Consider the following 26,373-nt stretch of genomic DNA (forward strand, 5'->3'; position numbering starts at 1 on the left):
ACTTATTTCATTTAAGAATGATGGAGGCCACTGTGTTCTTGTGGATCTTCAATGCTGCAGAATGTTTTTATACCCATCCCCAGATATGTGCCTCGACACAATCCTGTCTCGGAGCTCTACGGACAATTCCGTCAACCTCATGGCTTGGTTTTTGCTCGGACATGCACTGTCAACTGTGTGTGCCTTTCCAAATCATGTCAATCAATTGAATTGACCACAGGTGGACTCCAATCAAGTTGTAGAGACATCTCAAGGATCATTAACGGAAACAGAACGTACCTGAGCTCAATCTAGGTGTCTCATAGCAAAGGGTCTGAAATACTTATGTAAATAAAGTATCTGGTTTTATTTCTTATAAATTAGCAAAGGTTTCTGAAAAGCTGTTTTCGCTTTGTCATTATGGGGTATTGTGTGTAGATTGATGAGGAAAAACAAGATTTTATCTGTTTTAGAATAAGGCTGTAACGTATCAAAATGTGGAAAAGGGGAAGGTCTGAAAACTTTCCGAATGAGCTGTGTGTGATTTCTGTGTCATAGCTTTGTGTAGTATTGGTATTAGCAGTGAAAATGACTGACTGACAGTAGAAGTTAATAAGCTGTGTTGATGTTAACAACCCGTTCTTTCTTTCTCATTCTTTCCGGTCCTGTCCCCCTACAGTGTGTGGAGGTGAGCTGAACGCTCCCTCGGGGACCATCTCGTCCCCTAACTATCCCAACCTGTACCCTCACAGCCGTACGTGCCGTTGGGAGATCACTGTGGTCCCGGGGAGAAGGGTCACTCTCACCATTAACGACCTTCGGCTGGAGGGCACCAGCAGCAGCAGCTGCTACGCCGATTATGTGGATGTAGGTCCCACTTATCTTTCAGCTTCTCTTCTTTTAGGTTCACTTTTTCATCCTTTAAGTCGGTGTGTTTATTTTCTTTTCTCATTTGCCTCTTGCTTGCTGTGCAGTCATATCATCTAAGACTAAAATCTACTCAATCCTTCTAGCACATACAGTGCCTTGCGAAAGTATTCGGCCCCCTTGAACTTTGCGACCTTTTGCCACATTTCAGGCTTCAAACATAAAGATATAAAACTGTATTTTTTTGTTGAGAATCAACAACAAGTGGGACACAATCATGAAGTGGAACGACATTTATTGGATATTTCAAACTTTTTTAACAAATCAAAAACTGAAAATTGGCCGTGCAAAATTATTCAGCCCCTTTACTTTCAGTGCAGCAAACTCTCTCCAGAAGTTCAGTGAGGATCTCTGAATGATCCAATGTTGACCTAAATCACTAATGATGATAAATACAATCCACCTGTGTGTAATCAAGTCTCCGTATAAATGCACCTGCACTGTGATAGTCTCAGAGGTCCGTTAAAAGCGCAGAGAGCATCATGAAGAACAAGGAACACACCAGGCAGGTCCGAGATACTGTTGTGAAGAAGTTTAAAGCCGGATTTGGATACAAAAAGATTTCCCAAGCTTTAAACATCCCAAGGAGCACTGTGCAAGTGATAATATTGAAATGGAAGGAGTATCAGACCACTGCAAATCTACCAAGACCTGGCCGTCCCTCTAAACTTTCAGCTCATACAAGGAGAAGACTGATCAGAGACTCTGGATGAACTGCAGAGATCTACAGCTGAGGTGGGAGACTCTGTCCATAGGACAACAATCAGTCGTATATTGCACAAATCTGGCCTTTATGGAAGAGTGGCAAGAAGAAAGCCATTTCTTAAAGATATCCATAAAAAGTGTCGTTTAAAGTTTGCCACAAGCCACCTGGGAGACACACCAAACATGTGGAAGAAGGTGCTCTGGTCAGATGAAATTGGTTAAAATTGATGGGAAGATGGATGGAGCCAAATACAGGACCATTCTGGAAGAAAACCTGATGGAGTCTGCAAAAGACCTGAGACTGGGACGGAGATTTGTCTTCCAACAAGACAATGATCCAAAACATAAAGCAAAATCTACAATAGAATGGTTCAAAAATAAACATATCCAGGTGTTAGAATGGCCAAGTCAAAGTCCAGACCTGAATCCAATCGAGAATCTGTGGAAAGAACTGAAAACTGCTGTTCACAAATGCTCTCCATCCAACCTCACTGAGCTCGAGCTGTTTTGCAAGGAGGAATGGGAAAAAATTTCAGTCTCTCGATGTGCAAAACTGATAGAGACATACCCCAAGCGACTTACAGCTGTAATCGCAGCAAAAGGTGGCGCTACAAAGTATTAACTTAAGGGGGCCGAATAATTTTGCACACCCAATTTTTCAGTTTTTGATTTGTTAAAAAAAGTTTGAAATATCCAATAAATGTCGTTCCACTTCATGATTGTGTCCCACTTGCTGTTGATTCTTCACAAAAAAATACAGTTTTATATCTTTATGTTTGAAGCCTGAAATGTGGCAAAAGGTCGCAAAGTTCAAGGGGGCCGAATACTTTCGCAAGGCACTGTAATCAGCCCGGTCACATCCATGGTTCTTTCCATGCTTCCAGTATGACTTTATTGGTTCTAATGCAGTTCTAATTGTTCTAACTGGTTCTGATGGCGTGGTTCTCCTCCCTCAGGTGTTAAACGGCGTGTCGGTAACCGCCCCTCATATCGAGCGGCTGTGTGGCACCGTGCCAACAGGCTACCAGGTTAAGTCGTCAGGCAACACCATGACTGTAGTGTTCCGTACCGACTCCTCTGTCTCCAATGGAGGCTTTACAGCTACCTACTCCTCCAATGAAGATGCATGTGAGCACAGCTTTACTCTCCTCTCCCTCGCAACTTTCCCCAGGGTGTTTAGTATAAGATCATGTTTTCTCAGGGTTTAGTAAGGGTTAATAATAAAGGCGGCCATTGCCGTTTTGACCTCTTTCCAAGACATTTAAAGACACTTTTAATGCAAAGCATGTCTTTAATGTGTGAAGTGTGTTGCCATCCTCATAGGGATGTTAACATTTGGATTTGAATTATCAGAACTGCTCTCAAGGGAAATATCAAACATTTAAAATACCCTTCAGTGCTTTCTTGTTCTAAACCTCTATGTCGTTCTCCATAGTGTGTGGTGGCATCCTCAGTGACCCAGCTGGAGGTAACTTCACCTCCCCGGGCTACCTCACCTCTAACTACAGCAACAACCTGAACTGTGAGTGGCTGATCCAGAACCCTACACAAATCAACTCGTCCATCGTGGTCATCCTAGAAGACCTACACCTGGAGAACCATCAGACCTGCGAGTCCGACTACATAGAGTTCCGCCTCGGTGAGTCACAATGCTGGATGTGTCGTTTTGCTAATTGAAGAATGTTTGTGTTCGTATCCAAAGTAACTACTCATTGGGGCGGTTTCACAGACACAGATTTAAGCATAGCCGTAGAAAAAAATATATATATATATTTTTGGCATTTAAATTTTACCCCTTTTTTCTCCACAATTTTCAATCTTGCCTCATCGCTGCTACTCCCCAACGGGCTCGGGAGAGGCGAAGGTGTAGTCATGCGTCCTCCGAAACATGACCCGCCTAACTGCACTCCTTAACACCCGGCAGTTTAACCCGGAAGCCAGCCGCACCAATGTGTCGGAGGAAACACCATTCAACTGGCGACCGGGGTCAGCCTGCAGGCACCCAACTCGCCACAAGCAGTCGCTAGACCGCGATGAGCCACATAAAGCCCCACCTGCCAAACCCTCCCCTAACCCGGATGACGCTGGGCCAATTGTGTGCCGTCCTATGGGACTCCCGGCCACGGGCCGTTGTGGCACAGCCCGGGAATGAATCCGGGTCTGTAGTAACTCCTCTAGCACTGCGATGCAGTGCCTCAGACCACTGCGCCACTCGGGAGGCCCTAAAAGCACTTTTAATGGAGATTCTTCATTGAGTTTGCTTTCTATTCCAGGACTAATCTGTGTCTGGGAAATTTCCCCTAAGTGATAAAGACAAGTGATTATGTGCCTAACCGTTATGTAACTGATCCCCATAAACAGGCTGTGTAACTGTGTGAATGTTGTGCATCTTCCCTTCCTAGGTGACTCTAGCGGGGAGCTGCTGGCCCAGTTCTGTGGCCAGACCACTCCAATGATTCCCCTGGTGGTGTCCACCCCTGAACTCTGGGTCCACTTCCAGACCAACCAAGCTATAGGAGACCTGGGCTTCAAGGCCAAGTACTTATTCTCCGGTGAGCTTAGCCCCATCTCTCACGTACAGTTCCTCAATGTCTCTAAACTCAACATCATGTGGTCCAAGCACCACTAGTTTTATTCTGAGGGATATCAGACACAGATCGATGCTCCACTAAGGCATCAAGATATGAAATGTAGCATTACAATCTTCATAACCTCTCCATCTCCCTATATAGTGTGGTGGTTGGTAGACTGGGGGAAGGAGGTATAATCCTGCCTCAAACATTTACCTTTTTACTCAGCCATTGTGTCTAGCTCCTAACCTCTACCTCTGTCTCCTTACCTCCCTGTAGAATGTGGTGGTTGGCAGACCGGACAGGGAGGTGTAATCTCCAGCCCTGCCTACCCTAACCTCTACCCCAGCCCCAGTCGCTGTACTTGGTTACTGGAGGCCCCTGAGGGCCACACCATCACTGTGAGTAGTAGAGAATCCCTCAGCAGCATGTCCTGGAGCTGGGTTAAATCTTGTGTGTGTGGTTTGGTAGCTAAAGTTAGCTACATAGCTAACACTGTAAGACTAATATCAATCAGCATGTGAACTAGCTAGCTAGCCATATTGGGAAGTGAAGAGGATTTGTGATGCGTTTCTCTAATGTCTTCTGGTAGATGGTGTGATTGTTATATTTGTTTACCTGGATGGTCAATTTCTTAGGTAATAGTGACATTAATAGTAACATTGATGTAGTGTATGGTATTTATGCAGAGCTGGTGCTATAAATTGGATGGTATAATATAAACTCAACTTGTGCAACACAAACAGCCATCACATACCATACAGATTTACCTTTAAAAACATTCAAACCACCCCTCCGTTGTCCCTCTCAGCTCACCTTCAGCTACTTCAACCTGGAGCCTCACAATACCTGTGGCTGGGACTCTGTCACCATCTTTAACGGGGGCTCCCCAGGGTCTCCTGTGATTGGCCAGTACTGTGGAACCACCTCCCCAGGAACCATCCAATCAGGGTCCAACAAGCTGGTGGTGGTTTTCCTGGCCGATCACTCAGTGTCCAGAGGAGGGTTTGTGGCCACCTGGTCAACTGACTCCTCAGGTAGGCTATGGGACGATGAGTGACCAGGATGTCGTCTTGCCCAGGGTTGAGGTCAACTCGGGGAGTTAACAAAAATTAAAAAGCAAGGATGGAAATCGGACTTGGAATTTCAGTTTACTTTCTGGATTAACTGAATTTATATGGAATTCACCCCAGCCCTGGTCTTGGGATTGTTCTGTGATGGTTGTGTGATATGTTGTGAAAACATGATGCACTGTTGTATCCCTACAGGCTGTGGAGGAGTGATACACGCTGACACTGGTGTCATCAAGTCTCCCAACTACCCCCAGAACTTCCCTGCCAACATTGAGTGTTCCTGGACCATCATCGCCCACGAGGGTAACCACCTGGAGATGAACTTCAACTCTGACTTCCAGATCCCTGATGCCAACGGGCAGTGTCAGAGCAGCTACATCAAGGTGAACACACACTATTGAACCCCCTAGCTCCTACACTTGCTTGATAATATTGCGCCCTCTATTAAAATATCCTTTGGTATTGCAAGGTTGATGCTCCGCTGACATCATATGACTAAAATAATGAACCCAAGGAGTGGGAATTATTTTGTATAATGGTTCTGTGCAGGGGTGTGTGGTACGCCACTGGTTCTGTGGTCTGCTAGCTGCAGGGTGTGACAGCACTGATCCAGTTGACATCATCACTCCCTACTGTACAGGACATACTGAACATAACGTCTGTTTGTTACTATCTCTGTCGTATTACCTGTAGGTGTGGTCAGGTGATAGTGAGACCGCTGATGGACTGCTAGCTACAGGTTGTGGTACCACCGCCCCAGCCCCCATCATCGCTCCCTACAACACCATCACCACTAGGTTCCAGTCCACTGGAACCCCAGGAAGAGGCTTCTCAGCCAACTACATCACACGTGAGTAGAGTACTACTAGTGTCTGTTAGGTACACATTTACAGTCGTAATATATCAGTGTATTTTAACTACTATAAAGTTCTGTTTGTTGGCGTCTTCTCTCAGGGTGTGGAGCTAACTTCACTGCCCCCACCGGCCGGGTGGTGTCGCCCAACTATCCAGCCGACTACCCCTTATTCTCCGACTGTAGTTACCTCATAGACGTTGGACCCCAGACTGTCGTCATCCTGGAGTTCCGCACCTTCCAGGTAGAAGGTAAGAAGAAGGACCATCTAAATGGTCATCTTGGCTCTCCTGCAACATGATAGATGTGTAACAACTGCACAAGAGATTTGTCTCTTGCTCTTTGCTGTTGAGAAAGTCCACCCGATCTGCTGCTTCCGAATTGTGTGTCGCTTAGTCTACCTTCAAATCACATTCATAATACTATGATTCATTTGACAGTTATTTTCCCCCCATGTTGTCCTAGCCTGTGTCCTTTGTGTCCTGTCCTAGCCCACTCCACGTGTATGTTTGATGGGGTGAAGGTGTACGGTGGTACCCACCCTACGGGGACCCCTGTGGCCACAGTGTGTGGCAGCTCCATCCCTGGGCCCTTCAGCACCCTGGGACCCATGCTGGTCAACTTCTACTCCGACTCCATCATCAACGACAACGGCTTCCTGGCTGAGTACAGAGCTATACGTGAGTTTCATTCTTCAAGTCTGAGGCCCAATTCTAAATCAACCCTTGGACCCTAAGCCATCTACCAGAGGTGTCCAACTCAATTCCTGGCCGTGCCTCTGCTGGTTTTTGTTATTTCCTTTCATTTCCAATTTAGACCTAGACAACAAGGTGAGGAGAGTTCCTAACTACCTACAAAGGACTGGAGTTTGACGCATTTGCTGTATGCACTTGAAAAAATCTGAGAAGATTTTATTTGTGTAAGCAAATGTGGTGAAATGACCACCTAGCCTACAAAAGGCAAGGGGGAGCTATTACCATGTTGAGTATCAGTGCATTCTGGCCCTGACTGGGTCTGTCTGAGCCTCTGGGCTCAGAGTTTTGGGCTTTTGGCGCTAATAGTTCTGGGGTTGTTTACCATTAAGAGGGGAATGCTGCCGTTGCGCTGGCGCTCCATTCAGACCAGTGGAGAATGTGAGGAATGGAGAGAGGCTGCGCTTTCTAACAATTAGAGGGGATTTGAGAGGAGAAGAGGGCTCTGGATACAAGGCCACAGCAGATGGATACCAGGCCAGGGACAACACATACACACAATAGACCCACACACACACATACAGTGCCTTCAGAAAGTATTCACACCCATTTGACTCTTTCCAAATGTTGTTGTGTTACAGCCTGACTTTAAAATTGATTAAATTGCTTCTTTTTTTTTGGGTCACTAGCCTACACACAATAATACCCCATAATGTCAAAGCGGAATTATTATTATTATTATTCAACCCCTTTGTTATGGCAAGCCTAAATAAGTCCAGGAGTAAAAATGTGTTTAACAAGTCACATAATAAGTAGCATGGACTCACTCTGTGTGCAATAATAGTGTTTAACATGATTTTTAAAAGTCTCTGTACCCCACACATACAATTATCTGTAAGGTCCATCAGTCGAGCAGTGAATTTCAAACACTGATTCAACCACAAAGAAGGGCACCTATTGGTAGATGGATTAAAATAAATGAAAGGCAGACATTGAATACCCCTTTGAGCAGGGTGCACTTATTAATTTATCTATTGGATGGTGTATCAATACATCCAGTCACTACAAAGATACAGGCGTCCTTCCTAACTCAGTTGCCGGAGAGGAAGGAAACCGCTCAGGGATTTCACCATGAGGCCAATTATAACTTTAAAACAGTTTAATGGCTCTAATAGGATAAAACTTTGGATGGCTCAACAACATTGCAGTTACTCCACAGTACTAACCTAATTGAAAAAAATGTATATATATATTCCAAAACATGCATCTTGTTTGCAACAAGGCACTAAAGTAATATTGCAAAAAATGTGGCGAGACAATTCACTTTTTATCCTGAATACAAAATGTATTATGTTTTGGAGCAACAATACAACACATTACTGAGTAGCACTCTACATATTTTCAAGCATGGTGTTGGCTACATTATGTTATGGGTGTGCTTGTAAACATTAAGGACTGGGCAGTTTTTCAGGATAAAAAAAATGTGTAATGGAGCTATGTGCAGGAAAAATCCTAGAGGAAAATCTGGTTCAGTCTGCTTTCCCCCAGACACTGGGAGATGGGTTCGTTCACCTTTCAGCAGGACAATAACCTAAAACACAAGGGCAAATCTACGCTGCAGTTGCTTACCAAGAAGACCGTGAATGTTCCCAAGTTGCTGATTTACAGTTTTGACTTAATTAAATCTACTTTCATTTTCAACAAATTTGATAACATTTCTAAAAACATGTTTTGACTTTGTCATTACAGGGTATTGTGGTAAATGGGTGAGATTTTTTTTGTTTGTTATCCATTTTGAATTCAGGCTGTAACAGAGCAAAATGAATGAGTCAAGGGGTATGAATACTTTTCTGAAAGCATGCACACAGGCGCGCACGCACATGCACGCACACACACACACCCTTCAATTCATAAGGATTCAACTCTGACCTCTGTAATATTCAGACATGCAGCCTGTCAGACAGAACAGTAAATACGTATCATCATCAGTAGCTAAATGACTCAGACGGGCACCCACACACTTCAGACAGGGCAGCCATTATAGCCTCTATAATGGGGGAGACACCACTCCCCATCAAGCCTTTTAGATGATTCATGTCTGGAGTGGCAGGGTAAACGTGACTGGCTGCACATTGAAAGCTCAGAGTAGTCAAAAACAAAAATACTTATTGCTTTATTTTTTTGCATGCTTCATAATGAAAACAGCTCTTCTCTCAGAAACCAAGACACACAACAAAATACAGTCTGAAAATAAACCGAATTCATTTAAGTAGGATTCATTCAAGTATATTTAGTTCAAGTAGCAGAAAAATGGGGAGGAAGGAGACTAATTAAGGGATTGGTGTTTCTGGTATGGTCAGAATGGTATTAATCAGTGTTTTTATTTTTTTTACTATTAGCATGTGGAGGTGTGTTCAACAGCACTTCTGGTACGGTCAGCAGCCCGGCTGGCATCGATAACTACCACCACAACATGAACTGTACCTACCACATTGTCGTCACTGAAAACAAGGTCATCAACCTCAAGTGAGTCCAAGGGACATGCTGCTTTGTCTACTAACCCAGAGAAGGTCTAATAATGATCAGAAAACCAACACAATCCATCATCATTCAAAATAAGTACAGGGAGCAAATGCAAGGCTTAAGCTGAAGTGTTGACTTAGCCTAAAGCACATATAGAGTGCATTCTTAGCTAACAATAAGTACCTCATGTCTGTAGTGTAGTAAGATCATTCTGATTCTGAGAACAGACCGTCTCATGTCCCCCGTTTCCACCTGCAGGTGTTAATGCCTTTGTGTCACACCATAACCCCCACACACAGAGAGAGAGAGTGTGTGTGTGTGTGTGTGTGTGTGTGTGTGTCGGTGTATGAGGAAAGATTTCCTCTATGGACCAGGCACCTAACTCAAAACAATTACTTTCCTCCTAAGGGACAATCTGTGCGTGGCAGTGCTTTAACAAACCCACATGAACAGGTTGACACCTCTTCCAGAAAGTCGTGTCAGGCTTTAAGTGACCTCCACATCTCCTCAGATGTCCCATTACCCTCTGCCTCTCCTTCCACCAATCAGGTGGAACACCTTCCATCTGGAGGCATCGTCGTCCTGTCGCTATGACTATGTGATCGTGTACGACGGGCCCAACGCCATGGCTCCTATAATGGGGCAGTTCTGTGGCACGGAACTCCCGCCCAACCTCCAGTCCACAACCAATCAGATGTTTATCGCCTTCACGACCGACTCATCCGTGTCTGGGATTGGCTGGAGGGCCACCTACATTGAGACTCTGGGTAGGTCATCTTACACCCGGCTTCTCTATTTGTCTATTTTAAAACAGTGGATGGTGTTACATTTTTCTTATCTAAGTGTCCCAGACACTATATGGGCTATTTGAAAACAACGGACTGTATCTATATGAAAGATGGGTACATATCTTACATTGTCCTATACTTATTCAGGCCTCAAGCTACTGTCGACGTTCAGTTAATATAGTTTGTTTTAGACTCACTCTAGAGAAGTGAGAGGCCAGGATTGTTGTTCTACTCTCTCCAATATTAACCCACATGTCTTAAATCGCTATGTGGGGAGTGGGGGGCTGTACATTCCCAATGACTGCCCCGCTGCGCATAAACAGCCTTTTGTCCATCCGATGGGCAGGGGGCCAGCCAGCCATATTAGTGTACTCAGACCAGGACAAAAGAGAGAGTGAGAGAGGCATTCTGCATGCATCAAGCTAGTGAATAAAGGGCGTGAATGTGAGATATATATATATTTTTTTAATCTCTTTTGCCATTTATTTTTTATGCATTTTATCTAGTTGATTAGTGTTTGATAGTGTAGATACAAATGTCTCTATAAAGTATAGAGAGGGTTGATTTGTGTTTGATAGTCTACTGTAGATACAAAAGGCTCTATAAAGTATAGAGAGGGCTGAAAAAGAATCCAAGATTCCGTCATTGTCATAGAAGAGAGCCATGGTGAATCACCCCACTCTGTGTTACACTTAAATCAATCTCCAGCTGTGGTTACCCCTGTTTCCCATGGAGCAGAAGGCCATCCGAGGGATGTGAGCAGCTGAACAGACTGGGCAGAGGGGGAAGATTTATGACGGCGCACACAAACACTCCTCTGTCTCTGGGAATGTTGGGAGTTCTATAGGTTTTAACACATTATGTTCAGTGTTCACAGCATACCCCCTCAGAGCTCAGACATCCAGTCCCTCAGTTAGTTTTGATGCATACAGCAACAGCAGGAGGGACAACTGAGTATATGGGGACATGTGATATCTTGATGTGATATTAAATATCACTTGATGGGTGGATACTCAACAAGTACTGTTTTGAATGTGTACCACCCTTGTTTGATGATGTAGGCCCATACATGTGTAGTAACAGCCTTCTTTGAGAATTCATGGATATTTAGCGCTACCTGCTGTTCACTTATGGAAGCCTGCATGAGAACTCCCAAAGCCCACACGGTATATCATAACTCTTTATCACATATGCCCATGTCTTCCTCTACACTCTTCCACTTTTCTCTTCCTCCCCTGTCTCTCTCTCCAGGCCCGGCACAAGGTTGTGGGGGTTATCTCTCTACACCTATAGGGATGTTTGGCTCTCCGGACTCTAACGGTGATGGGAACTATGAGTACAATATGGACTGCCTGTGGACTATCACCATGCCCATCAACAAAGTCATTAACCTCACCTTCTCCTCGTTTGAACTGGAGGGAACGTCTACATCTACCTGCCATTACGACTACGTCAAGGTTAGGAGATCTAGCATTCCTTCCATTCATTTGTTCACTCATTCGTTTATTTGCTCTCTCGTTTGTTCGTTCTTTCACTCATTCATCTGCTCTCTCTCTTTCTTTCTTTCTTTCTTTCTTTCTTTCTTTCTTTCTTTCTTTCTTTCTTTCTTTCTTTCTTCCCCCCTTCTACCCTTCACCATCAGATCTTTGACGGAGACAATATGAACTTCCCTCTGGTGGGGACGTACTGTGGACGTGATGTAATCCCGGGACCCTTTGTGTCTGTTAGTAACTTCCTGACTGTACACTTCGTCACTGACAGCTCTATCAGCTACAGGGGCTTCAACGCCACCTACAGGGCACAGGACAGTAAGACACCCTTTGATCTATTCCCTTCCTTTCTTTCTATAAAAGTTCACCTGCCCTGCACTCATTGGCTAATCCATCACACTATTATTAATACAAACATTGAACACATATTTACAGTACCAGTCAAAAGTTTGGACAAACCTACTCATTCAAGGGTTTTTCTTTATTTGTTACTATTTTCTACAATTTAGAATAATAGTGAAGACCTCAAAACTATGAAATATCACATATATGTGCAGTAACCAAAAAAGTGTTACATTCTTCCAAGTAGCCACCCTTTGCCTTCATGGCAGCTTTGCACACTCTTTGAAAACTCTCAACCAGCTGCATGAGGTAGTCACCTGGAATGCATTTCAATTAACAGATATTAAAAGTTCATTTGTGGATTTTCCTTCCTTCCTTTGTGCGTTTGAGCTAATCAGTTGTGTTGTGACAAGTTAGGGGTGGCATACAGAAGATAGCCCTATTTGGTAAAAGACCAAGTCCTTATTATGGCAAGAACAGCCCAAATAAGCAAAGAGAAACTACAGTCCATTATTACTTTAAGACATGAAGATTAGCCAGTCCGGAAATTTCAAGAACTTTGAAAGTTTCTTCAAGTGCAGTTGCAAAAACCATCAAGCACTATGATGAAACTGTCTCTCATGAGGACAGCCACAGGAAAGGAAGACCCACAGTTACCTCTGCTGCAGAGGATAAGTTAATTAGAGTTAACTGCACCTCAGATTGCAACCCAAATAAATGCTTCACGGAGTTCAAGTAACAGACACATCTCAACATCAACTGCTCAGAGGAGACTGCGTGAATCTGGCCTTCATTGTCGAATTGCTGCAAAGAAACCACTACTAAAGGACACCAATAAGAAGAAGAGAGTTACTTGGCCAATCATGGTGGAAATCTGTCCTTTGGTCTGATGGGTCCAAATTTGAGATTTTTGGTTCCAATCGCTGTGTCTTTGTGAAATGCAGAGTAGGTGAACGGATGATCTCTGCATGTGTGGTTCCCACCGTGAAGCACGGAGATGTGATGGTGTCGGGGTGCTTTGCTGGTGACACTGATTTATTTAGAATTCAAGGCACACTTAACCAGCATGGCTACCACAGCATTCTGCAGCGCTGCGCCATCCCTTCTGGTTTGCGCTTAGTGGGACTATCATTTGTTTTTCAACAGGACAATGACCCAAAACACACCTCCAGGCTGTGTAAGGGCTATTTGACCAAGGAGGAGAGTGATGGAGTGCTGCATCAGATGACCTGGCCTCCACAATCACCAACCTCAACCCAATTGAGATGGTTTTGGATGAGTTGGACCGCAGAGTGAAGGAAAAGCAGCCAACAAGTGCTCAGCATATGTGGGAACTCCTTCAAGACTGTTGGAAAAGCATTCCTCATGAAGCTGGTTGAGAGAATGCCAAAAGTGTACAAAGCTTTCATCAAGGCAAAGGGTGGATACTTTGAAGAATCTAAAATATATTTGGATTTGTTTAACACTTGTTTTGGTTAATACATGATTCCATATGTATTATTTCATAGCATTGATGTCTTCACTAGTATTCTACAATGTAGAAAATAGTAAAAATAAAGAAAAACCCTTGAATGAGTAGGTGTGTCCAAACTTTTGACTGGTACTGTATATTAATTGGCGTGTGGGTATTGCGATTCACAAGACTGTGTGTGTGTGTGTGTGTGTGTGTGTGTGTGTGTGTGTGTGTGTGTGTGTGTGTGTGTGTGTGTGTGTGCGTGTGTGCGTGCGTGCGTGCTCGTTATCCAGGACTCTGCGGAGGCACTCTGAACGCTACAAATGCGGTCCAGACCATAACATCTCCTATGTACCCCAACGCCTATCCCCCGTTCATCTCGTGTCGCTGGGTCCTGGACGCCCCTCCTCAGGAGAGCGTTAAAGTAGCCGTACAGCAGTTCAACCTGCAGCCCAGCCAGAGCTGTAACACCAACTTCCTGCACATGAGTGACTGGCCTGTGGTGAGACAGGCTAGCCAATTTTCTGTTGTTGCTTTTTTATGTGTTTTTTTTGTACAGAGTGTTCTTGGGTCACTTGAAAGTCACCTACAATTAAACGTTGTATTATATACTTAAATTTGTAGGATACTAGTACTCTAGATGCCAGCTCTTTTAAACTGTTAACCATAACTGTGACAATAGCCGAAACCATTACTGTACTGACAGGCATACTTGCACCTCCTTGTGAAGCTGATAAGTATTGCATGTCAGGACTGGGAATATTATTTTAGAAAGTCCGTCTTCACTCTATGAGTCTCCAAAAAAGTCTAATGCCCTTAATCATTCTGTATTGTGTGTTTCACAGGGAGACTACGGACAGGCACACAAGTTCTGTGCTGCGGACCACATCCCAGACTTCTACAGCTACGGGAGGACCATGCACATCGTCTTCAAGTCTGACGCCTTCATCACCGGCAACGGAATGAGTCTGACCTATCAGGTGGCAGGTATGGTGATAGCAGACTTCCAACCGTTAAGAGGCTCCCTCTTACCCTATTCTCCTTTTACTAGTGACTTATTTTAAACATCTGTGTTTGTCCCATGTCTTTATCTTTAATGTATTTGTCTGGTGTTTTCTCCCTTGTCTGATTATTCGTCTCTCCTGTGTGTTCCTCCAGGTTGCAGTAGGACCTATGAGCAGGCCTACGGCTACCTGAAGAGCCCCGACTGGCCTAACATCTACCCCCACAATGTCGACTGTACCATCATCCTCATGGCCCCCCAGAACAACTCCATCTCCCTGTTCTTCAACAGCTTCAACCTGGAGTCCCACTCCACCTGCAGTTATGATTACCTAGAGGTGAGGACACATACTGTCTGAGGACACAGACTGTCTGAGGACACAGACTGGCTCAGTCTGCCACTTTACTTGATGCATGGCCATTTTATACCATACAAGGGCGTGGTTGACAGTCTGTTCTAAGTTAGTTTTTTATGCCCATTTTCATATCTTGGAATGTTCCATTTTGATGGCATTTGGATGACCACATAAAATATTATTTAGCTGCTTTATGAATTCTATGTATCTCAGTCAGTCATTCCTTGGTGTTGTATGTTTATCAAAGGCAACGTCTCGTCCCTGTTCCTCAGGTCCGGAATGGCAGTACAGAATCTGCCCCACTGTTAGGAAAGTACTGCGGGTCCACACTTCCCAATCCTATATTCCCGGGCACCAACCAGCTTTACATGCGCTTCAAGAGTGACTTCTCTGGTGCCAAGGACGGCTTTGAGATCACCTGGACCTCTTCTCCAGAGGGTGAGTGATTTAACCCTGTAGGGTGTCCCCACCCTGAAAGACAAGATACACATTCCTAGTCCTAAACCATCTCCTCCTTCTGTAGTTGACCGTATGATGCAACTGAGGCAATGGTCAAGATCTATCCATTTCTAATGACAAAATAGCTGTTTGGTTTATTAAAAAAAGAGCCTACCAAAAGGTTCTAACAGTGTATCTGTAGTACACAATTGTATAAGGGGATATCAACAGAGAAGTTGCTCGCTTTTATATTGTAGGTGTGGGTTTGTACAGGATGTGTATTTTCATGTGTGTTTTCTCCCCAGGTTGTGGAGGGCGGTTATACGGAGACCACGGCTCGGTGACCAGTCCTAACTACCCTGGCAACTATGCCAACGGTACCCACTGTGAGTGGGGCATTAAGGCTCCTAATGGGCGTGTGGTGACTGTCACCTTCGCCCAGATCAGCATTGATGACCCAGGAGACTGCCAGAACAACTACCTGAAGCTGTTTGACGGGAAAGATGCTAGCACTCCTCCAATTGGCCCTTATTGTGGAGCGGTACGTAACATAGGAATTCATATTTAACTTTAGATTACTTTGTTGATTTGTTTCCATTTTATTGTGGGGAACGTAGGTATCATCGTACTCAACCTCAAATGGTCTTATTTTGGTGCGATGAACCAATAAACAATGAAGTTCAGAAAATGAACGGTGATTCGCACTAAAAAATAGACCACTTATTTTTCCTTGCTTTTCAGCAGGCAAACGAAAATAATTGACAGTTTATTGAGGAACAAAAGAGCATATCTGGATTTATGTGGCATTTGTAAAAATGTATCAATAGCAATTCCGTTTTTCTCCCCTAACCCTCCCTTCTTGTCGTTCAAAGGAGACGAATATCGCTCCGTTCACAGCATCCTCACACCACGTCTACGTCGTGTTCAACGCCCAGTATTCTGTCCTGCCTTCTGGGTTCAGGCTTACATGGAGCAGCTGAGAGGACACACACTCACACACTAACCACATGCTTGTTTACAGATTCTCTAATCATGCCAGTGCAACTGGACATCTGCCACAAGATCTTAGCAGACCAATTAAATGTAAATAATGAAAAAGCTCTAAAATTGGACCATAGAATGTTTGAATCATCTGTTTGTAGATAATTTTCGAAAGAATGGCAAATATGTATTTTATGGAGTTGCAATTGGGTAATAAATTAATGTATTTTTTCATCTTTGATGTGCCAGCCGACATAACAACCTTTTAATAAAAGTTATGTTTTAAATGTATTATGTGGGTATCTATCTTACAGGGCAGCAGTTGTATTGAATTGTAAATGCATGTATTACATCAGGAGACAACTTTATGACCAGACTGACGTTCCACATACACATATTATTAGTGAAATATATTTGGGCTCTGAGAAGCAACAGTCGTGCAAAACATGAGACAAGCTCCTTTTTCATTGGTAGGGATCTCTCTTAAAATACGTACATCTCTTAATCAAAAGATGTTGTTGGTATACACTGAGTGTACAAAACATTAGGGGCATTAGGAGCATAGATGAGGATACGATAACCTCAGGTCTAAATATGCAGTGACAGTCCGAATATGTATTCTGTAGGGTCTTTGTTCCCTTCAATGGCCCGTTGTTGCTACATCAGGTTGTATGTACACTGAGTGTACAAAATATTAGGAACAACTTCCTAATATTGAGTTGCCCTCAGAACAGCCTTAATTCATCGGGGGAATGGATTCTATATGGTGTCAAAAGTGTTCCACAGGGATGCTGGCCCATGTTGACTCCAATGCTTCCCACAGTTGTCAAGTTGGCTGGATGTCCTATGGGTGGTGGATCATTCTTGATAAACACAGGAAACTGTTGAGCGTGAAAAACCCGTTCTTGATACACTCAAACCGGTGCGCCTGGCACCTACTACCATACCCTGTTCAAAGGCACTTTAAGATTTTGTTTCTTGCTCTATCACCCTCTGAAAGGCACACATACACAATCCATATCTCAAGGCTTAAAAATCCTTCTTTAATCTGTCTCCTCCCCATCCACACTGATTTTGGAGGTGACGTCAATAAGGGATCATAGCTTTCACCTGTGTCCAACTGGTCAGTCTGTCTTGGAATAACAGGTGTTAGTGTTTTGTACACTTCTATGATGTTAATTCCATTTATCAACAGGAACATTTTGGCTGACCCTTTTTGCTCACATTTTGTTTCCCCCCTATACACACACATGCATACTCCCCAAACACACACACACACACACCTTCTACACAAGCTCCCTGTAAGTGAGTGTGTCTAATTCCATCAGTTATTGGACTGTCTAATTTGAGTGGAGTTTCAAACCCTCTGGCTCTGCTAGTGCTCCTGGACACGCCTCAACTGACATGACACCTCTGACAGCCCTGATCAAACAGACAGTAAGAGAGAAGGAAAGAGGGGGATAGTAAAGAGAGATAGGAGAGAGGGGGTAGCAGAGAGCAAGAAAGAGGGGGCAATGAGAGGCTGAGAGAGAAAGTAGAGGGGGAGGGAGGAGAGAGATGGATAGCGGAGAAGGAGAGAGACAGATTGATAGCCGGGATAGACGGATCAGAGTAAATGCTGTCAGAACCAGACTTGCACAGACAGTGCTAATATTGTTCTGACAGCTATGGGAGAAAAGGATCAGGAAGGCTAGCGCTCTCAGGGGAGTAAGAATGTTCTGAGGGACTTAAGCGGTATTATTCTGCAGGAACCAATAAAGGGGCACCATAAATGCAGAGTATGTCACTTAGCGTGTACGGGTAAAGTCTCCCACAGCAGTTCTACAGACAAAAGCCCAGGTAAACATTTACATTTTAGTCATTCAAGACGCTCTTATCCAGAGGGACTTACAATAAGTCAATCACATGTATTCATAATACCCTTTTTACGTCACAAAGTGTTTATACAGAAATCCAGCCTAAAACCCCAAAGAGCAAGCATTGTGGTTATAGTCACCAACACAAAGCCTGACAGCGCCATACCCACAAGGACAATGCTATCCAGGTTAGCATCCATGCCGTCCAGTCCGGGAACCACAGGATGGAGGGGGTCTAGGCCAAGGCAGAGGTTGATCTTGCCCCCCACATAGAGCGTCATACTGATCAGGTCGTTTTTTGCAACACAGCATGAGGCCTCGCTCTCCGATCAGCTGCTTGTTCTGGTTGTAGGCAACAGTAAATGCAATGACTAGAGAGAGAGAGAGATTGGGGAAGTGTGAGGTGCCCTCTTACACTCAATAACTTGTTTCACCTGTAGCTGCAATGATTGCAGCAAAGCATCTACCATCACATCACACTACCCTTTGCTGCCTCAGGACCAGGACGACTTGCCTTAATAGAAGGAACCATGAATTCCACTCTGTATCAGAGAATTCTACAGGAGGATGTCAGGCTATCCGTCTGTGAGCTCAAGCTGATGCGCAGCTGCGTCATGCAGCAAGACAATGATCCAAATAACACAAGCAAGTCTACATCAGGGTGGCTGAAAAGCAACGCATTTAATGTTTTGGAAATCCAGACCTAAACCCGATTTGAGATGTTGTGGCAGGACATGAAACGAGCAGTTCCTGCTCGAACACCCACAAATGTCGCTGAATTAAAGCAGTTTTGCATGGAAGAGTGGGACAAAATTCCTCCACATCGATGTGAGAGACTGATCAGCAACTACAGGAAGTGTTTGGTTGCAGTCATTTCAGCTAAAGGTTATTAAGTGTAAGTGGGCAACTCCTTTTTCACACAGGGACTTTGGGTGTTGCGTAACTTTGTTTATAAAATAAATGAAATAAGTATCCACATTGTGTGTTACTTATTCACTCAGTTTCCCTTTATCTAAATTACGTTTTGGTTGAAGATCTGACAAAATTCAGTGTCAAAAATTTGCAAATACAGAGACAATCAGAAATGGGGGAAATCGGAAGTTTACATACACCTTAGCCAAATACATTTCAACTCCGTTTTTCACAATTCCTGACATTTAATCCTAATAAAAATCCCTGTTTTAGGTCAGTTAGGATCACCACTTTATTTTAAGAATGTGAAATGTCAGAATAATAGTAGAGAGAATGATTTATTACAGCTTTTATTTATTTAATCACATTCCCAGTTTTAAATTGTTTAACTTCTGTCAAACATTTCGGGAATCCTTCCACAATCTTCCCACAATAATTTGGGTGAATTGTGGCCCATTCCTCCTGACAGAGCTTGTGTAACAGAGTCAGGTTTGTAGGCCTCCGTGCTTGCACACGGTTTTTCAGTTCTGCCCACAAATTTTCTATAGGATTGAGGTCAGGGCTTTGTGATGGCCACTCAAATACCTTGACTTTGTTGTCCTTAAGCCATTTTGCCACAACTTTGGAAGTATGCTTGGGGTCATTGTCCATTTGGAAGACCCATTTGCAACCAAGCTTTAACTTCCTGACTGATGTCTTGAGATGTTGCTTCAATATATCCACATCATTTTTTTCCTCATGATGCCATCTATTTTGTGAAGTGCACCAGTCCCTCCTGCAGCAAAGCAACCCACAACATGATGCTGTCACCCCCGTGCTTCACGGTTGGGATGGTGTTCTTTGGCTTGAAAGCCTCCCCCTTTTCCCTCCAAACATAATTATGCCCAAACAGTTCTATTTTTGTTTCATCAGACCAGAGGACATTTCTCCAAAAAGTACGATCTTTGTCCCCATGTGCAGTTGCAAACCGTAGTCTACGTAGTTTATGGTGGTTTTGGAGCAGTGGCTTCTTCCTTGCTGAGCAGATTTTCCCATGATGTCAAGCAAAGAGGCACTGAGTTTGAAGGTAGGCCTTGAAATACATCCACAGGTACACCTCCAATTGACTCAAATGATGTCAATTAGCCTATAAGAAGCTTCTAAAGCCATGGCATCTTTTTACAAGTTGTTTAAAAGCACAGTCAACTTAGTGTATGTAAACTTCTGACCCACTGGAATTGTGATACAGTGAAATAATCTGTTTGTAAACAATTGTTGGAAAAATGACTTGTGTCATGCACAAAGTAGATGTCTTAACCGACTTGTCAAAACTGTAGTTTGTTAACAAGAAATATGTGGAGAGGTTGAAAAACGAGTTATAATGACTCCAACCTAAGTGTATGTAAACTTCAACTGTATGTATTTCACAGCACGGGAGCTAGAAGAACGTCTGAAAGTGAGCTTACAATGTAGCCAGTTCATAACTTGCTACATCATCACACACTTAGGCTACAGTAAATGAAGGCAATGGAACGTCGAAGCACAATTCGAGTTAGCCGGTAAATTCCGGGTTTGCAATGAAAATGCTTATTTTTTTCTTTCATTCTTTTTTCTTTCCTTCATATTTGTCTCCTCTTCATAATTTGGGTTGTTGTCCTCTGGATTGGTGATTGCCTTCGATGGTTCGAATCGTCTTTCTCAAAGTGCTTCAGAACTTTGACTGACATGATTGCCAATTGGACAAGTGTAGGACTTGGTTGTAGAAATGTGCATGATAGATGTTCTATAATGAACGCAATCCAATGCATAGCTTAAAGTCAGAGAAACAATTTAATTTAGTCTAATTATGCATTAATTTATTTCAGCCCTGAAAACAGGCCTAACCCCCATAGACTAGTTTATAACGTTAAAAACATATTGTAAAAAATGTAAAGAAAATTAAACACACCAACAAAAGATAACGTGGGTTGAAAAGTGATGAGGAGTTATTATGCACTCTCCAAAGCATTTCAAAGCATGGAAATGGAACCCATATCACGCTGCGCCTTGATCCGAATGTTATTTTGACGATCGTGACACATCATTTACAAACGAAGCATGTCTGTTTAGTGAGTCCGCCAAATTAGAGGTAGTAGGGAGGACCAAGGATGTTCGGTTGATAAGTGCTTGAATTTGACTATTTTCCCGTCCTGCTAAGCATTCCAAATGTAACGAGTACTTTTGGGTGTCAAAGAAAATGTATGGAGTAAAAAGTACAATATTTTCTTAAGGAATGTAGGAATGTAGTGAAGTAAAAGTAGTCAAAAAATGTATAGTAAATTACAGATAATCGACAACTACTTAAATAGTACTTTAAAGTACAGCCTACTGGTTTTACTACTTGGTATTGAGATGTGTAATAAACCAATAGGGGTGTATATAGTAATTTAAGTAGTAATAAGTGATAGATTGGGACATACAGTGCCTTCGGAAAGTATTCAGACCTCTTGACTTTTTCCACATTTTGTTATGTTACAGCCTTATTCTAAAATGGATTAAATTAAACAAAAATCCTCAGCAATCTACACGCAATATCCCATAATGACAAAGCGAAAACAGTTTTTTAAAATATATATTCGCAAATGTATTAAAAACAGAAATCCCTTATTTGTCATTATGGGGTATTAAAACAATTTAATCAATTTTAGAATAAGGCTGTAAAGTAACAAAATGTGGAAAAAGTCAAGGGGTCTGAATACTTTCCCAAAGGCACTGTATGAACACTGGTGAACACTACATATCTCCTCCTCAAATATATTTGTATCCACTACTTAAAAACGCCCCATTCCTAAACAATTCCCCCATGTTCATCAAACAAGAAATAATCTTATACAAACTTAATTGCATTTTTAGTTTTATTAAATTAATTAACATTGATTATATTGATTAAATTCCTTAATTACAACACTTTTAATCCATTTGAAGCCTTGTCTTCATTCAGCTTTGATTTAACTGTCTTCAGATTGTCTTTTTTGTTGGAGCCACATTTCTCTACCACGTAACCTTTCAGAAAATAAAGACAAGAACAAGAGACAACCAATTATAACTTGTGCCATTACCAATAATCTGCTAACAGAGGTCACATAAGAGTGGCGCAGCAGTCTAAGGCACTGCATCGCAGTTACTACAGACCCGGGTTCATTTCTGGCTGTGCCAGAACCGCCCGTGGCTGGAGTCCCAAAGGACAGCGCACAATTGGCCCAGCGTCTGGTTAGGGGAGGGTTTGGCCGGTGAGGCTTTACTTGGCTCAACGCGCTCTAGGAACTCCTTGTGGCAGGCCGGTTTATAACCGGTTTACTGCATCCGGTTTATGTGGACCAACACCTCACGAGCAGCGATGACATCATCTAAAAACTTGGCAGACATTGGATGAATGGAAAATCTTAATATCTTAATATCTTATTTAATTTTAGAGCTTGGTGGTTTTTGCAACTGCACTTGAAGAAACTTTTAAAGTTCTTGAAATGTATTTGAGCTGTTCTTGCCATAAAATGGACTAGGTCTTTTACCATGCGTCCTCCGATACACAACCCAACCAAGCCGCACTGCTTCTTAACACAGCGCGCATCCAATCTTCTGTATACCACCCCTACCTTGTCACAACACAACTGATTGGCTCTGCATGCTCGGGAGAGACAAAGGTTGAAAGTCATGCGTCCTCCAATACACAACCCAACCAAGCCAAACTGCTTCTTAACACAGCGCGCATCCAACCTGGAAGCCAGCCGCACCAATGTGTCGGAGGAAACACTGTGCACCTGGCAAACTTAACACTGCGCCCGGCCCGCCACAGGAGTCACTGGTGCACGATGAGACAAGCCAAGCCCTCCCTAACCCGGACGATGCGTTGCCCCACGGACCTCCCAGTCATGGCCGGTTACGACAGAGCCTGGGCGTGAACCCAGAGTCTCTGGTGGCACAGCTGGCGCTGCATTACAGCGCCCTTAACCACTGCGCCACCCGGGAGGCCTCACAAATGAACTTTTAACAAAATACACCTGTTCACTGAAATGCATTCCAGGTGACTACCTCATGAAACTGGTTGAGAGAATGCCAAGAGTGTCCAAAGCTGTCTGTCATCAAGGCAAAGGGTGGCTACTCTGTATTTGTTTAACACTTTTTGGTTACTAAATTATTCCATATGTGTTATTTCGTAGATGAGATGTCTTCACTATTATTCTACAATGTAGAAAATAGTAAAAATAAAGAAAAATCCTTGATTGCGTAAGTATGTCCAAACTTTTGACTGGTACTACATGCATGACTTCATTCTCCCTAGCAGGACCCATAGACACCAGCACTCACAGCCCTGTCCCCTGTCCCTTGTGCCTCCCAATAGCTAATATCGTTGTCTCCCTTATGCGCACACACAAGCACAACCTTCTTTCATCTCATGTTTTTTTCTCTCTCCTTTTTTGTGTGTGAATTTAGTAAAGTTAAATATTTTACAGTGCAAACAGAGAGTGGCCCTGAATCCCAGGTTTCTCCCCGGCACACAGTGAAGGCAAAGTTCATCTGTGCTGCAAGCATCTGTTGCCTCTCACCGTCTGCCAAATATAATCAGTCTATATATAGAGGCCTCTGTTTTGCTATAGAAATCACCAGCCCCAGCCTACCCTGAAGAACAAGGGCACAGAAAATGAGAGGGAAAGAGTGAAAGGAAGAAAGAGAAAGGGTGGGAAGGAGTGAGAGAGAGAAACACAACTCATGGAGTGTTGTATGGAGGCTCGTCAACCCAACACAGCCAAGCAAGAAGAAAGTAGCACTCAGCCAGGGGAGCCCTCTAGGTTTACCTCCTGTTCACGCCTGTCAGGGTGTTCTACGCTGGAGGAAGAGCAGGAGGAGGACGGGGAGGAAGCTCAGGTTGCAGTGTATTGTGTTATGGTGCCGTGTCTGAGCCAAGACACTAGGAGCCAGGCCAGAGAATGTGTCTCCCACGCAAGGTAATGTTAGGAAGGTATTACTATTATAGTGGGCTAGGAGACAGCAGCTGCTATGGACTTTACTGACTGACACCTGCCCAGGAATTCTACTACTATTGTGTGATGTATTCTTAAATTCTGTTTATCATCATGTGAAAGAAAGAGAAAAGTTATTTGAAGGAAAGAAGCATTCTTTGTACACCGTTATGCCCAGTTTTGGTTGTTTTCAAAAATGATTTATTAATGAATGATTAAATTGACTATTGTTTAACCCTCGATCCAATAGATAGCCTACATATAGGTCGTCACTAGTGACCACAGCCAGAAAGTCAAGGTTAAAATCAGATTTTAAACCTAACCCTAACTTTAACCCTAACCTTAACCACACTGCTAACCTCATGCCGAACCCTGACCTTAAATTAAGACCATAGCTAATTGTTGTTTTCATACAATTTTATGACAGCGAATTTTGACTTGGTGTCTGTGGCAACTAGCGGCACTGCACAGCAATGAACATAGAATAAGTATTTATAAATTGGGAAAAACACAAATAGATTAAACAGATTTGTTCGATATATTGTTTTATAATAACCTGTAGTTTTTATAATAATAGCAATATAATAATTCAGAAATAAAAAATTAAATAAAGGAAGTCGTATTTTATTTATTTGGTTGAGGAGTTAACAGTCCAATTAACACACATATATATATATATATATATATATATATATATATATATATATACACACACACACTGATTATAAACTGTTCATTATCACAGATTATCACAATTTAGTTGAACCCTAACCCTGTTCAAATCAGTAACATGTTGATTATTGCTTATTCAAATGTCTATGCGAGCGTTCATGTAATTTTTACAATGTAGGCTATCCGATAGAGTCAATGATGCGTCGGATACAGTCTACACTGTAGAAGATACTGTAGAATAATTTTGCGTCGTTCGCTACATTGTTTCACTGCGGAACATATTTATGTTGCACCATCCTTCTATCCGATTGGCTGAAAAAGGACAACAGAGCATTCAGTTAGGATATAACCGTGGATCCAATTGGATATCCTTGTTAACGTTCTCTTTTTTTCTCTGGGATTGTGGAAAACGATTGGATGGAAAAGGGAACTATGCTCGTAGAATTTTTGGGAGACCTTTGGGTTGTAGGAAGTGCCCTTTTATGGCATGCAGAACATTTTACAGATCATCGCACATCAACTTCCGGTTGGGTGTGTTCAGACGCTTAGTCTAGGAAGTAAATTGGAAATATCTCTCCTTTTAACACAATAATTGTTCACGGAATTAATACCAATCGAAAGGTAACCATTTCCGACATACAATGGACGGTTTTCTAACTTATTTTACTTACGCTATCCTATTCCATATTATCTGCAGACAATCTAACTTTCTTGGCCATGTTCATAGAAAGTAGGATATCCTGCTCATTCAACCAGGAAAAAAAAAAGTAGCAACTCAACTAACTCCTTGACTTTCCCCTGGTTACGTTGTAGAAAATGTCCAAGTCTTTGAAGAAAATCGTAGAGGAGAGCCGGGAGAAGAATATACCCGAGGTCGATATGTGCGACAGGGGTGTGTCAAATATGCTGGACATTCCAGGGTTATGTGAGTAGGGGCCTACCGTTGCTGTTTAATGCCATTATCTTCTCTATAGAAAACACTTGAATATGGCTTGCTGATGAGTTGACAAGTAGAATCAGATGGACTTGTCTGGGGGTACTCGAGGACCAGAGTTGGGAAACTGGGGATAAGCGAGGACCGGAGTTGGGAAACGTTTGTCTAGCCCTGAATTCCTATTGGTTGACTCTGGGGATTATACAGTATTAGGCCTATATCAACATCAGGCTGATGATGTAGCATATAGATAGGAAGCAAAGCAGTGCCTTTGTGATCACACTTTTGTGTGATCTGTTACTTGGTTGATGTTTGGATTTGGTCAAATTAATAATAATTATAAACGGTGTAGCCTACAAACTGCTGCATGCCTTATGCATCTGTTGGCAAAACAGTATATTTTTATTATAGGATTGGTCAGACTCTTATATAATTGAACAGGGAGTTCATTTTCGGTCACACTTTACATGACAGTGTCTATGTTACTGTATCTAATCAGGCCTGTTATTCCTGTAAGTACAGTTGTAGTAAGTAATTCCTCAGATAATGCTGGTTCAGGTATGACATATCCTTTGTGTTTTTACTTTGCAGTCACGCTGTCCAACATTACCCAGCTGGTTCTGAGTCACAACAAGCTCACAAGTAAGTTCTGGCTGTTTATCTGTTGTTTATTCCGCTGTGAAGCAAGCAGACTTAGACCCAATCATGTCCCTTCAGTATTCTCCACTTTGACAGACAGATGTCTCAACCAATGTTCCCTCCCATTGTTTGGGGCACTGAGCAAATTTTGGGTCTTGTGAGCGGAAACTTGAACTTTGAGAGAATTTTGTGCAACTTACAGCGCGTTTACA

General features: G+C 42.9%; 2 protein-coding genes across 3 annotated transcripts in view; both read left to right on the top strand.

The window, feature by feature from the left end:
* The window catches only part of LOC139420386 (cubilin (intrinsic factor-cobalamin receptor)), a 53,213-nt gene extending 36,750 nt beyond the window's left edge, over positions 1-16,463 (top strand). Inside the window, exons 47-66 of the mRNA XM_071170433.1 lie at positions 659-846; positions 2,568-2,739; positions 3,047-3,250; positions 4,014-4,163; positions 4,461-4,582; positions 4,993-5,218; positions 5,450-5,637; positions 5,948-6,104; positions 6,209-6,358; positions 6,599-6,787; positions 9,199-9,325; positions 9,872-10,089; positions 11,362-11,567; positions 11,753-11,918; positions 13,689-13,897; positions 14,241-14,382; positions 14,554-14,735; positions 15,026-15,191; positions 15,497-15,732; positions 16,064-16,463. Of these exons, the coding sequence (XP_071026534.1) occupies positions 659-846; positions 2,568-2,739; positions 3,047-3,250; positions 4,014-4,163; positions 4,461-4,582; positions 4,993-5,218; positions 5,450-5,637; positions 5,948-6,104; positions 6,209-6,358; positions 6,599-6,787; positions 9,199-9,325; positions 9,872-10,089; positions 11,362-11,567; positions 11,753-11,918; positions 13,689-13,897; positions 14,241-14,382; positions 14,554-14,735; positions 15,026-15,191; positions 15,497-15,732; positions 16,064-16,171 (3,506 nt within the window). The 3' untranslated portion in view covers positions 16,172-16,463. The remainder of the gene's footprint in view (positions 1-658; positions 847-2,567; positions 2,740-3,046; positions 3,251-4,013; positions 4,164-4,460; positions 4,583-4,992; positions 5,219-5,449; positions 5,638-5,947; positions 6,105-6,208; positions 6,359-6,598; positions 6,788-9,198; positions 9,326-9,871; positions 10,090-11,361; positions 11,568-11,752; positions 11,919-13,688; positions 13,898-14,240; positions 14,383-14,553; positions 14,736-15,025; positions 15,192-15,496; positions 15,733-16,063) is intronic.
* Positions 16,464-23,458: 6,995 nt separating this feature from the next.
* LOC139420388 (Ras suppressor protein 1) overlaps positions 23,459-26,373 on the top strand; it is a 35,793-nt gene continuing 32,878 nt past the window's right edge. The window contains exons 1-3 of one of the 2 annotated variants that reach the window (XM_071170436.1): positions 23,459-23,901; positions 25,402-25,513; positions 26,114-26,164. In XM_071170436.1, coding sequence (XP_071026537.1) covers positions 23,884-23,901; positions 25,402-25,513; positions 26,114-26,164 — 181 coding nt within the window. In that variant the 5' untranslated portion in view covers positions 23,459-23,883. Of the gene's footprint in view, positions 23,902-24,889; positions 25,210-25,401; positions 25,514-26,113; positions 26,165-26,373 lie in introns of those variants that run through there. The other variant, XM_071170437.1, reaches the window with a different exon arrangement.

This window comes from Oncorhynchus clarkii, chromosome 11 (assembly GCF_045791955.1).
Source record: "Oncorhynchus clarkii lewisi isolate Uvic-CL-2024 chromosome 11, UVic_Ocla_1.0, whole genome shotgun sequence".
NCBI classification, from domain to species: domain Eukaryota; kingdom Metazoa; phylum Chordata; class Actinopteri; order Salmoniformes; family Salmonidae; genus Oncorhynchus; species Oncorhynchus clarkii.